General features: G+C 41.9%; 1 protein-coding gene across 1 annotated transcript in view; it reads right to left on the reverse strand.

Annotated features, from left to right (window-relative positions):
- Window positions 1–1,151: 1,151 nt before the first annotated feature.
- LOC115415928 (glutamate receptor 2-like) overlaps window positions 1,152–13,864 on the reverse strand; it is a 64,728-nt gene continuing 52,015 nt past the window's right edge. Inside the window, exons 16-18 of the mRNA XM_030129611.1 lie at window positions 11,499–11,746; window positions 3,475–3,589; window positions 1,152–1,258 (exon numbers count right to left, since the gene is read on the reverse strand). Coding sequence (XP_029985471.1) covers window positions 1,223–1,258; window positions 3,475–3,589; window positions 11,499–11,746 — 399 coding nt within the window. The 3' untranslated portion in view covers window positions 1,152–1,222. The remainder of the gene's footprint in view (window positions 1,259–3,474; window positions 3,590–11,498; window positions 11,747–13,864) is intronic.

Here is a 13,864-nt window from a genome sequence, read left to right on the forward strand (position 1 = left end):
TCCAGTAAATGTGATGGAACTGATAAACATGGTGAAAAAAGAGGAACTGATGGTGAAGGATGAAAGACAAGCAGGTTCTACTGCAGTTCTGATGGCGTTTAGTGTGTTCTATGTACACATGTTCTACCTTTCATGTGTTATGGCGTCAGTTTGTGTTCAGATCTGTGCTTCACAGAACCTGAACTCTAACCCTCAGTGCATGGGACTGACACTGTGTGAACAAACACATGACAGTTTAGAATGTCTACAGAGAACACAGCAGTTCAAAGTGGAGGATAGAATGATGTGAGCAGTGATATCAGGTTGGTTTATCAGCCAGCAGCAACTACAGCTGCTGCACCACTGACATGTTTTTGAACATTAAATACTACTAAATATATCTCATTATCATTCAAAAATACACATTTGAAATGACAGATAATAATATGACGGAATTTTTACGACCCTGTCCGTCAAAATGATGGACTATTAAAATGTGTAGTACAACCTCTGCTGCCCCCCCGCCTGTGACAGTCTGCTGTTCTACGATGGGACAGTCTTTCCGATGCAGTTAAGTCAAATTATACGACCGTGAAAGAGAAGATGGGATCGGTTTATGGACAGAAACAGTTAATGGACAGTTTTAGAGCTAACGTATTTGCTCGTTCACGAGTTCCGGGGCAGAGCCTGGAGGTGTATGTGAGCCGGCTGGAGCTGGGACTGGGGTTTTTACCTCCAAGGTGCGCGCGCATCACTGTGGTTAGTAAACATGGAAACTCATCTATAGAAGCCTGAAAATAGACCAACATTTACAGTCTGAATTTTAGTTGCAATTTTCGGGTAGCCGCTACCTACTTCAAATGGTCAGAACTTTGGAACTATTTACAATTAAACCTTGAAATTTTGGATTTTCCATCATATATAATGTAATGTAAGTATGTAAAAATGTAGAAAAATCTGAGAGGGTCAGGTGGGAAATGTTCTTAAAATCTGTTGATTTCATATGGAATGACCCAGTTGGATCACGTGGAATCAGTTTGACTCTTTGTGCTCAGTGTGTTTAACAGACAGTTGGATCAAACCCACAGACAGTTGGATCAAACCCACAGACAGTTGGATCAAACCCACAGACAGTTGGATCAAACCCACACACATCAAACTAACCTTATTGGTGGAGTCCTTGAAGCCACACTCTCCTTTATCGTACCACCACTTGTTTTTCATCTTGTCTAGGGTTCCTTGCTCATTCAGTTTCAATACGGCAAGGTTTACTGGCACTCTTCAATGGGAATAACATAAATAACATCATTATCAATGTTATCTTATGTTATTAGTGGGGCAGCGGTTCTCAACCTCTGGTTTAGCGACCCATAAAGGGATCAGAGGAGTAGATCTGTCTGTAACGAGGGCTGTGATTGGCTGATAGGACCTCCTGGAGGACAGGACCAGGACTAGGGCTGTGGGTCTGCAAGAATCTGATGATATGATACAAATCCCAACACTAGGATCACAATACGATATATCACAATATATCATGATACTGTTATAAAGGCAAGTTTTTGTTTGTTCTTTTTTTAAATGATTATTTCCTGGAAGAATTGAATTCCAGCAGAAATCTGCACAAACACTAAACACATTTATGTTTGATCCCAACAGGATCTAATGTTCTATCACCAAATGTTCCAACTGTGTTCAAACTAAAATTCTGTTTTCCAGACATTCCAGTTTCAGATCCTGTTCAAATGTTCAGATTCTATTAGTTCACAACTAACATCAGAACAGGATTTGAGTTCAATCCCAACAAAGGAACTGACATTATTGAATAAGAGTGTGAAATAAGAAGAAATAAAATGTAAACAAAAAAGAAAAACAAACAAAAAAAAAAAACATCTACAATATCTGCATTTGAATAAATACCTAAAAATGTCCATACAGTACTTTTTAATATTGATACAGTATTGTGAAATGAAATATTGCGATATATTGCAGAACCCGTATTTTCTTCCAGCTCTAGTCAGGTCCTGTGTCTAACTGGACGGTGGTGGTTCAGACTCAGTTCCATGTGAAGCAGAATCCCTGTGTTTGGTCTCTAAGACAGAGGATGAGAGGCGCTGCAGCGTAAAGCCTGTCTACGCCATCAGCAGCAGAACTCCTCCAGCTTCAGAGCCGTTGATAACAGAGCACAAACTCTGCATCAACAGCCCAGAATATCCACGGTTGCTGCCATCTGGTGTGAGGTCGACTGACCCTGGTGTTGTTTCTGAACCTGTCCTGACCCCTGACCTCAACCAAACAGAGCGCAACACACACATGACAGAAGAAGAAGCAGCAGCAGAGGCGCTAACACCAGCGGTGGATCAGCAGCACTGTGGTTCTACAGAGGCGCTAACACCAGTACTGTGGTTCTACAGAGGCGCTAACACCAGTACTGTGGTTCTACAGAGGCGCTAACATCAGTACTGTGGTTCTACAGAGGCGCTAACACCAGTACTGTGGTTCAACACAGGCACTAACACCAGTACTGTGGTTCTACAGAGGTGCTAACACCAGTACTGTGGTTCTACAGAGGTGCTAACACCAGTACTGTGGTTCTACAGAGGTGCTAACACCAGTACTGTGGTTCTACAGAGGCGCTAACACCAGTACTGTGGTTCTACACAGGCACTAACACCAGTACTGTGGTTCTACACAGGCACTAACACCAGTACTGTGGTTCTACAGAGGCGCTAACACCAGTACTGTGGTTCTACAGAGGCGCTAACACCAGTACTGTGGTTCTACAGAGGCGCTAACACCAGTACTGTGGTTCTGCAGCACATCAAAACAAAACTTTTTTATTAGTTTTCGTTATTTTCTAAATGCTTAGTTGTAGTTCAGTTGTAGTTCAGTTGTAGTTCAGTTGTAGTTCAGTTGTAGTTCAGTTGTAGTTCAGTTGTAGTTCAGTGGTCTCTTTTCTCTTCTTCTCTGTGCTCCTATTCAAATCAATCCCAGACAGGACTCTGCTGCTTTAGTCTCCATGTTTCCAGGTAGAGTGGGGACCAGAAGACGACTGGAAACCACAAGTGAACACAAGTGATGGACCCTGAAATATCATATGGTGACAGCACGGAAAATTGCTCAAGCTAAATAAATCAATTTCGTATCAATCCAACGTTGACAAAGACGAAAACGAAGGGAATTTTATCCATAATTTTTATCTGTTTTAGTTAGTTTTGTAAACACACAATACAGTTTCAGTTAGTTATGTTTTTTTTCATTTAATTATAGTTTTTATTTATTTCAGTTAATGAAAATGTTTTTTTTCAGTTCTAGTTTTGGTCAGTTGGTTAGTTTTCGTTAACAATAATAGCCTTGGTTTGTTCGTGTACGTCCAGGCGTCAGCTCTTCCTGCTGGTGTTAGATCTGTGCTGCTGCTTCTTCAGTGTCTTTCATTTGATTCAACCAGTGACACCAGTGTGTGTGTGTGTGTGTGTGTGTGTGTGTGTGTGTATTAACCTTGCTCTCCCCTCCTCCGCTGCCGCATTCTCCCTTGTCATACCACCACTTGTTTTTCAGTTTGTCCAGCAGTCCCTGCTCGTTCAACTTTAACACCGCCAGGTTCACCGCATTTCTACATGAACACAGTGGCTGTTAGCGCTTCGTCAGGCGTCTGTCCGTCCGTCCGTCTGTCTGTCCTCCTGTTGGTTTGCATGTTAGCGCTATGTCTTATGTAACCCTCAGCATATATGAACAATGGATAGAGTGGAATGTTTCTCTTGTCTCGGTAAAAAAACAAAAGGGTCTGATGGACTGAAGGTCTGTACGTACGAGGATAAACACAAACACAAACTGGACTGATGACCCCAAACCAGACTGAAGCTGATCCACCAACAGGATGCACCCAGGCTTAGGGTTAGGGTCAACCCTGTTAGGGATAGGATTATCCTCGTACTCAGACCTTCAGTCCATCAGACCCTCACAGTCTTGAACTCCCTCTGAATGCATCAAACTGAGCGGACTGATGTGGAACCGACTAGAATTCACAAACATTCAGATCAGTGGGACTGGAGCACTTCTGTGGTGCAAAGGGTCTTTAGGTGGTTTACAATGTTTGTTTTCTTGTTGGTAATTTAGTTCTCTTACTATTACTTATTACAATTATTATGATTGTTTTTATTATTATTATTATTATTATTATTATTATATAGTTATTATATAGATCATTGACTACTACTATTGCTATCACTTTATTATCACTTTTATCCTGTTATCATTAAACTATGTGTGAGTATATATATATATATATACTCACAACATAATTACTTATTTATATCTATTATTATTATTATTATTATTATTATTATTATTATTATTATTATTATTACTTCCTTGCTACTTGTTGTTTCTTCTACTACTTTATAATGTACTATTGTGTGTTTTTGTCATTTTAGTCCAACAGCCCCAAGGTCCAGTGGACTACCAGAACCAGTCCCATTGGTACCAGTCCTATTGGTACCAGTCGTCGTTCATCCGTCGTTCATATACAATTTTCCTAGAATCTTTTTCTCCTAAACCTTCAGTCAGAATGAGTTCAGATTTGTTTTGGAACATCTTTACCAGGTCTACCAGGTTTGGTGAAATACTGATTTTTGATATTTTCCAAATCTCCACTGGTTTATAATAGGACACATTTCAAAGTGATAGAACTGTAAAACAGTTGAACATATTGATATAATTACTATTAGTAATAGATAGGAAGTCACATATGGGCTTTGATCTGGTGCCATGACCTTTGACCTTGAAAGGTCAAACTAATGTCAATTAATGTCTTTAACTATGCCGTTGGACTCCAGGAGCCTTGGTCCTATTTTAACAGTTACTGTTTTGTTATTTTCTTGTGTGCATAATCAGTGTTTGTGCTGCTTTTGAAACCTCAATGTAATGACGGATCTGATCAAAGGATCAATAATGATATATCTAATCTAATCTATATTAATCTAATCTATATTAATCTAATCTAATCTATATTAATCTAATCTAATCTAATCTAATCTAATCTAATCTAATCTATATTAATCTAATCTAATCTAATCTTAATCTCATGTTAATCTCATGTGCAGTCCTCTGCAGTGTCCTTGTTTGTCCAGACCCAGTGCTTCTTCAGTCAGACTGTGTTTGTGGATTCGTCTCACACAGACTTTAAAGGTGCGGCAGACTTTCGTGTCCAGTTTTTCCTCAGATCTGTCCATCCTCAGTCATATCCTCAGTATCATGACTCTGTTCGTCTGTCTGTCATTCCTCAGCTGAATCTCTTGAATTACAGTGAACAGTTTCTTAGTTCCATCCACCACAAACAAACCATGTGTTTGCATTCAGAGCTGGGAGGGAACTGGGGCATCTGAGGATTTTTTTTGTCGTGAAGTGCATTGTGGGAAATGGAGGTTTGCACTGCTGCTGCCGCTGCAGGTGGTTGCACAAGCCTCCATTTCCCACAATGCACGTCACGACAAAAAAAATCTCCAGATGCCCCAGTTCCCTCCCAGCTCTGACTCAGTGTCGTCTGTTGCTCTTTCAGACAGGGGAAGCTCAGTGTCGCTTACATAAAAAAAAAGTCCAGTTGTTTTAACATAAATTCGTCCTCCGCTCCTTTTTCAGAAAATGCTCAGTGACCTTATCGTACCAAGTAAACAAGAAAATGATGAAATTCTGTTAAATGTAGCCCAGTTAGTCCAGTGGTTGTGTTTTCTTCCAGGTCAGTAAATGAACAGTTCATTTGGTTTCTGTGATTCCACAGCAGAATGTGTGACGGTATTAAACTGAACTGTGTCAGTGAAGGAGCAGATCTGAAAACAGCTGTCAATCAAACCGCATTCAGCCTTCGGACCCGTCCTCCGATCGGCGCGCGGAAGCTCGGCGTCCGGCCCGGCCGAGCTCCGCCCACGGCTCCGTTTGCCCCCAGAGACGTCGAGCGTCCGGGGGCGGGATGACAGGTGTCATGTGTCCAGTGCTGGTCCAGTTTGTAGTGGTTTTAAAGCAGTTCCACTCAGTCCCATTGAAGTGCATGGACGCTGAGCGTCTACGACAAATGCACTGAGCAGAGATGGAATGAACAAACACAGACACGGGAATGGAGGAGAAGTGAACAACATCCAGTCCACTGATCTGGGATCAAACTGATTCTGAACCAACTGGTCTGAGAGATGAACGTGTTCCAACACATTTGGAGTCAATGAAATGAAAACAACTGAACAGATTTGAGCATTTAATGGGAGTCATTTTAGGGGAAGAGGAGCTTCCACTGCAGTCTGACACAAACACCTCTGCTCTGAATGTAAACACATGGTTTGTTTCTGGTGGATGGAACTAAGAAACTGTTCACCGTAATGCAAGAGATTCATCTGAGGAATGACAGACAGACGAACCTGAAACTGAGGATAGGACTGAGGTTGGACAGATCTGAGGAAAAACTGGACACCAAAGTCTCCCACAGCTTTAAAGTCGCTCTTGACCAAGACCAGAAACAGTCCAGCAGGAAGAGCTGTGTACATGTACATGTATGATGTGATGTTCAGATGAACAGAAGGGGAAAGCGTTCACCGCTAATGACTGGTATGTAGTTCCCAAGCAGATCAGTGAAGCCTGTCAGTGGTAGAAGCTGACTGAAACACACCTGTAGTGATGTGGTGTTAAACATGTGGTGTTAAACATGTGGTGTTAAACTGTGAGCATGGACCAGGTGTGGGCGTCACCCAGGTGTGAGCGTGGCCCAGGTGTGGGCTCAGTTCAGTGTGCAGTGGACCACAGGACGTACATTCCAGTGGGTGGGCTGTATGGTGTGAACGGTCCAAGCCGATCCTGTGGACGTGCTCTGAACTGAACCCACCGTGGACGTTGGATCGCTCATCACCCATGTGACGGCAGCAGCAGCAGCTAAAGGAACAGGTTTCATGATAAACACATGCTAGGAGCAGAGACAGCAGACAGTTTAGAGGGCTAATGCTAATGCTAATGCTAATGCTAACAGAGGCTTCCTGATGGCCTCCTCCTGGCCATGGGTCTGCATGTCTCTGGTTCTACCATGTTCCGTTCACATATACAGGCTGTTCTACAACACATCCACTGAAGGGAACGCCACATTAAGCAACAGTTCGACACCTTTAAAGGCTTAGCCAGAGTTCCAATGGGAGATATTCTTCAGACTATATTACATTTACATTTATGCATTTGGCAGACACTTTTTTCCAAAGCGACTTACAGGGGAAAACCAAAATTTAAAAAAAGAATAATAAAAAATAAAATAATATAAAATAAAATACAAAAATAGATTAAAGACATAAAGCAGCTGTACAATTAAAAACAGTGTTGTACAGAAGATTGAAAAGTAAAATATGATGACACGATATGATATATGATATGATACAATATGATATGATATATGATATCATATGCTATGATATGATACAATACGATACAATGTGATATGATACGATATGATATATGATACAATATAATGTGATATGATACGATACAATATGATATGATACAATATGATATGATACGATACAATATGATACGATATGATACGGTATGATATGATATATGATGCGATATGATATGATATGATACGACATGATACAATATGATATGATATGATACAATATGATATGATATGATATAACATGAGCTCCACATGCACATAAACCTGCATTTTCCCATCCAGACAAACCCAAACAGTGTCAGCTGATGTTAGACAGACTGGGGGTTCCATGTGTGTCAGCTCCACCTCTGGGCTTTACCCCGTCTGTCATCTGTGCAGAGACATGAGGCCTTTTTCCACCACAGGAACTTTGACCATTACCCTGAACTTTGAAAAAACCTGCTGCGTTTCCATCTAAGTTTCCCAGATAAATAACTTTCCCTCGGCCCCAAACTTTCCCTGAAGCAGTTCCTGGTAGGAGCTTGTACTTTTCAGATTACCAGGAACTCTTTGGGGCGGGGCTGTGTACTGGAGAAAACTGATTGGTGGACTACACTGACAGCGTTTACGCATTCTGTTAACCCACTACTACTGAACTCATTATTTAATTTCCACAAGCTTTGTATTTTGATTATTCGGAAAATGGACCTAAAGAGAAGCTACGACAAGTGGACGGACAACGAGGTCCAGGCTGTTCTGAGCATTACTGAGGAGGAGGGAATTCAGACGGACTTTGAATCACCGACATGAAACAGGCGAGGTTCAAGTAAAAGACCAGACCCAGGTCCAGACCCTGGTCCAGACCCTGGTCCAGACCCAGGTCCAGACCCTGGTCCAGACCCTGGTCCAGAAGCCTGAACCTTTCACACGTTTATTTCCCTTTTCATCTACAGGCACCTTGTTTTTTTACACCTTGTTTTTTTTGTATCTTTTGTTTTGTTTCAATTTTTAATAAAAAAAATTCTAACCTAATTCTGTCTGTTCATTTACAAGGCATCAAAATATGAGTATTAGTACTTTTATCAGTAATCTGCAGTTGAATAAAATGCAGGTATTTAAGTAAATGTGTGTGACTTTAGGTTGAACCTGGACTAAATCTGTAAAACAACAGAAATGAAACAGAACCATCCATCACACTGTAAGTTAGACCTGATTGAGTTTAAGGACTGAGAAGTTAAAATCCATGTTCCAGCCAGGCCAGTAGAGCCTGTGGGCCAGCTCCTGCAGCTCTAACACAAACGAACACACAACGAAACATGGACGGTTCCAGCGGCGGAACAGCAGCTCCCAGGTTCCGAATCTAACATTAGCTTCTTGTCCACACGTATAAATGACACCAGGGCCAGTCCTCTGTTACCGCAAGGCATTTTTGTTTTAAATGGATGGATTGTGCACGTTGATGTTTTATTCTTATGCATTCACGTCGACTCCCGTACATCGGAGGCTATGACTCAGCTTGTGTTTACATCACACAGCAAACTTCACGTTGTACCTACATTCATGTCACAGTGTGTCAACTTATAAGCCTGTTAAAATGGCACAGTGTGTGGGAGCCTTCAGAGATAAACTAAAGCTGCCCCCCCACCCCCACCCTGGTGTGTGCTTACTTTGTTTTTTCCAATAACAGTCATAAATTCAAAATCAGTTCAAGAAAATAACATTTAAGTAGATTATTTCAGTTGATAGTGTACTAACTGAAAGCTTTCATTTACTATTATATTATATTATATTATATTATATTTATTTATTTAATGTATTTATGGAATAAATACTGACGACCATTCAGTCAGAACAGGAGGTTCACTGGGGCCGATGAGCGGGTTTACACAGACCACAGCATGGAAGGGTTGGCATGTATATATGGAATATATGGAATATATGGAATATATGGAAAATATGGAATATATGGAAAATATGAAATATGTGAAGTATATGGAAAATATGGAATATATGGAAAATATGAAATATGTGAAGTATATGGAAAATATGGAATATATAGAATATATGAAATATGTGAAATATATGGAAAATACTAAATATATTGAATATATGGAAAATATGCTGGAATAAGCCTTATTCATCACTACAGTTTTATACCTCTATGGTGTTAAAAAATTGCTTAATGTAGCGATAACTACAGTCATAATAACAAGTCAAAAACAACCAGAAACACAACAGCATGCAGTTCAAGCACACACACACACACACACACACACACACACACAGTCCTACTATATATTTACATGAATATGGTTTCTCTTAATCCTCTGTTATACTTACATCTATATATACATATATATGTGTTACTTTGCTGTTGTTCGGATTAAAAGGCCTATTTCATGGTCAGTGTACGTCGCAGCCTTCCCATTTCCGTTTTGATATTAATAAATGAAAAATGGAAAACCACTTGTATTTCGTTTTAATTTTAAAATCGGTAAGCAAAAAATGGAAAACGGCTTGTATCCTGTTATTTGAAAAAAAAAAAAAAAAAACCCAGAAAATTGGAATTGAGAAAATGTTTTTCTCTTCCCATTTTGTTGTAGGTAGGTCTGTTTTAATGCAGTTTGTAGATGCGTGAAGACGTCCGTAGATGAATGTTCAGATTTGATGAACCCTCTGGAGTGGGACAGTGTTTGGGCTGGTTCTAAATACTTAGTGTTTCCAATGTGCTCATCATTTTTCAGACAGACTCCTGTACTTTTACTGATTTACACTAAAACAAAGACAAACTTTTGGGGCTGTCATTATTTAGAGGTTATTCTGATAGTATTGGACTAGTTCTGACCCACTTCAGATCAGATTGGTCTGAATGTGGAACCTGAACTTCATTCATAAATTCAGTGTAATTTTTGCATTTCCCAAATTCATCCCACAGGTCAGACTGGACCCTTTGGTGGGCTGGATCGGACCCTTTGGTGGGCTGGATTGGACCCTTTGGTGGGCTGGACTGGACCCTTTGGTGGGCTGGATTGGACCCTTTGGTGGGCCAGATTGGTCCCCTTGGAGGGCTGGATTGGACCCAGATCACATTTTATAACCAATGCATGTGAATTCTATTGGATTTATAAAACAAATAATGAATAATAATGTTATTCCAATTAAAATTAACGTTATTACATAAACCCTCTTTACTTCAAGAACCCCCCCCCCACATTTATGTTTGAGCTACAGAATGAAAATATTATTATCTGATTCTATTATTATATTAAAGATATAATCTAGTTCTATTATTATATTAATGATATTATCTAGTTCTATTATCATATTAAGGATATAATCTAGTTAGGTTGTCTGGAATAAAACACACACATACACACACACACACACGCAGCATAGACAGTGTTATTCCATAAACTCAGTGTATTCCTTTGCTTCAGGCCTTAAAGACTCGGTTGATCCAAAGCTCTTTCAGACCCAGATGGTCCTGGTCTGGGTTAAAGGAGTCGGTGTGACTCGTCTCTGGTACAAACAGCATTTACTCTTCACTTCAGTATAAATGCTTTTTCATTTTTGAAGAAGCATTTCTTTAAGACCTGAACGCATCAACATTAACACCCTCCCCCAAAGTCACAGCAACCACCACTAGCCAGTGGCCAGAAGTGGTCACCATGGTAACATACAAACCACTGAGATGACGTCATCAGGGTAGGTGGATTATTATAACAACGAGTTAAGCCGCCATATCCCATTCAACACACTCGCATACTGCACCATCCAGGGGGCGCTCAGGCCTGGGACCAGACTACGTCCTCCCCACAGGGTTATGGGCCGAATGGTTCCAGCCACAGTCCACACACTGACCCGTGCCCAGTCCACACACTGACCGATGCCCAGCGGAGTGGACGTCCTAGCAGCCATCTGTGGACGCTGCTGTGGCTGTGGCTGTGAACACGGAGGGAACTCTACCGTCAGCCGTCCTTGTCCTTGGAGGCTGACTCTACATTTTGTCTGTAAAGCTTTTGGAAGCTCTTGGGAGAGGGACAGTATGCTAGGCAGCAGGTTAGTAGTGTGAATGGTACATGGCAGTGCAGGTTGGCTAGCATTGTTATACTGATCCACCCACCTTAATGGGGATCCTTTGGGCGTGGCGATGCCGTAGCCTTTGGAGTCCAGGTTTCCGCCCACTTTCATGGTGTCGCAGGGTTTTCTCTGCTCGATGTATTCGTTCATGGTGGACTCCAGCAGGTAGGCGTACTTCCCTTTGGACTTCCTGACGCGCAGCACACCCTCCGACGTCTTCTTGACAAACACAGAGGGTTCTGCCGACTTCATGTACTGCCACATCTTGTCAAATAAGGCAATTTTAGAGCGCTGCGAAAATGGAAGAGACACAGATACCGTCAATATATAAAAAAACAGAACGCGTGCGCACTTGAAAACCCCGGCCTGGTTTATCAGTAGGGATGGGGATCGAGAACCGGTTCTTTTTGAGAACCGGATCCCAGTAGCTCAATTCCTTGGAATCGTTTGCCTGCCTGATTAACAATTCTGCTTATCGATTCCGCCTTCGTTGCGCATGCGCGATGACATCACATGTACGCTGCATTGTTTTAGTCAGAACGAAAACAACATGGTCTTGAAGCAGAAACAGTCCAAACAGACCACACCAGGTCTAAACAGACCACACCAGGTCCAAACAGACCACACCAGGTCTAAACAGACCACACCAGGTCCAAACAGACCACACCAGGTCTAAACAGACCACACCAGGTCTAAACAGACCACACCAGGTCCAAACAGGTCCAAACAGACGACACACACTACTGCCACCTGGTGGTCTGATCACTGTATGCCAAAGTTTTTGGACAGATGGACGGACAGATGGACAACCAACTGATGACAGTACCCTGTGGCCAGAGCTATCAAGGTAATTATATTTACAGCTCTGTAAAAACTTCAGAGCCCACTGCATTTTCCTGTGAAATCATCATGTGTGCATGTATGACAGCCACTCCATTCCATTCCATTCCATTCCATTCCATTCCATTCCAGTGTCTGTTGAATTCCAACCCAAACACACCTTCTTCTACTGAATAAACAGCTGATCCATGTCTTCTTTCAGAAGCAGAAGTAGAAACTCCACTACTGTGTCCATCACTATCTTCTTCCAATTGGCTAAAACAGTTCAATTACCACCACAAAAGTAACTGTAATCCAAAAGTAGCTGTGGAAAACTACTGGACTACTGCTTTGCCAATGTTCCCAAACTCTGAGTTGGACTGGTTCTTCTATCAGGACAAAGCTCCTGTCCTCAGCTGGGTCCATAAAGGTCCAGATGAAGACCCTGTCAGGTCCAGTCCAACCTCCAGACCTGAACCCACTGTGGAAACTTCTGGAAGAACATGAATGGACCTTTTGGACCTTCTCTGGCAGGAGCTGCATAAAGTCCTCCAACAGCAGTGGAGGACAGAGACGACACGTGGAAGCTGTCACTGAACATCAGGGTTATTCCACCAAATATGGATGTGTGACCTTTGGCCCCGGTCCAGCTGTAGTTTGGGTTGTTTACAAATGAAGATGAACTGGTTTTCTTGGGAGTGTGAAGTTGGTTTCGTTCTTGAAACCAGTTCCGAGAACCGAAAACGGAACTGGTTACGTTAATGGAATTGATCTTAGAACCAGTTCCGTTAATGTAACCAGTTCCGTTTAAGGATCATGGAACTAGTTTCGTTTGCAGAACTCAAAACCAAGCTGTGCTCCGACCTCCAAGCCCCACCTCGCACCCGCATCGAGCCCCGTCTCCTGTGGGGCTGGGGGGGGGCTCTGAGCCCATTGAACTGGGAGACCAAGCCACACCTCCACAGACCTCAGATCTAGTTCTGAATAATGCTCTCCATCAGGTCCGAGCCATAAATGAAGACACATTTGCACTCTTCTGCTGGGTATATTTTCTTTAATGTTGGCGAATATCATTTTGTTTGACTTCATTGATGCCAACTCCAACTGTCGAAGCGGGGCTTGGAGGTCGAAGCACAGTTTGGTTTTGAATTCTGTAAACGAAACTAGTTCCAAGATCCTTACACGGAACCGGTTCCATTTTCTGTTCTCAGAACTGGTTTTGAGAGCGTAACCAACTTCACGCTTCTGGTTTTCCTTCATTATTTGAGCTGTGAAAACACTGCATCTGTTTGTTATTTGGACCACGTACCATGTTCTTTATATTTTCAATTTAAGACAAACATTGTCGGTAGTTTAGAGAATAAAACACAAAAGTGTCATCCACCAGATCCATCAGAGCTGGGAGGTAACTCGGGCATCTTCAGAATTTTGTCATGACGTGCCTTGTGGGAAACGGACGCTGACGCAGCCGCCTGACAGCAGCAGCTGCTACAGACACGATGTGGAAACAGTGGGAACTCCCTTCCCTCTATGCATATTCCTCCAGCTGTTTCCACGTTTCAGACGTTTCTGCATGTTTGTTTCATCCGT

This window comes from Sphaeramia orbicularis, unplaced genomic scaffold (assembly GCF_902148855.1).
Source record: "Sphaeramia orbicularis unplaced genomic scaffold, fSphaOr1.1, whole genome shotgun sequence".
In the NCBI taxonomy this organism is placed as follows: Eukaryota; Metazoa; Chordata; class Actinopteri; order Kurtiformes; family Apogonidae; genus Sphaeramia; species Sphaeramia orbicularis.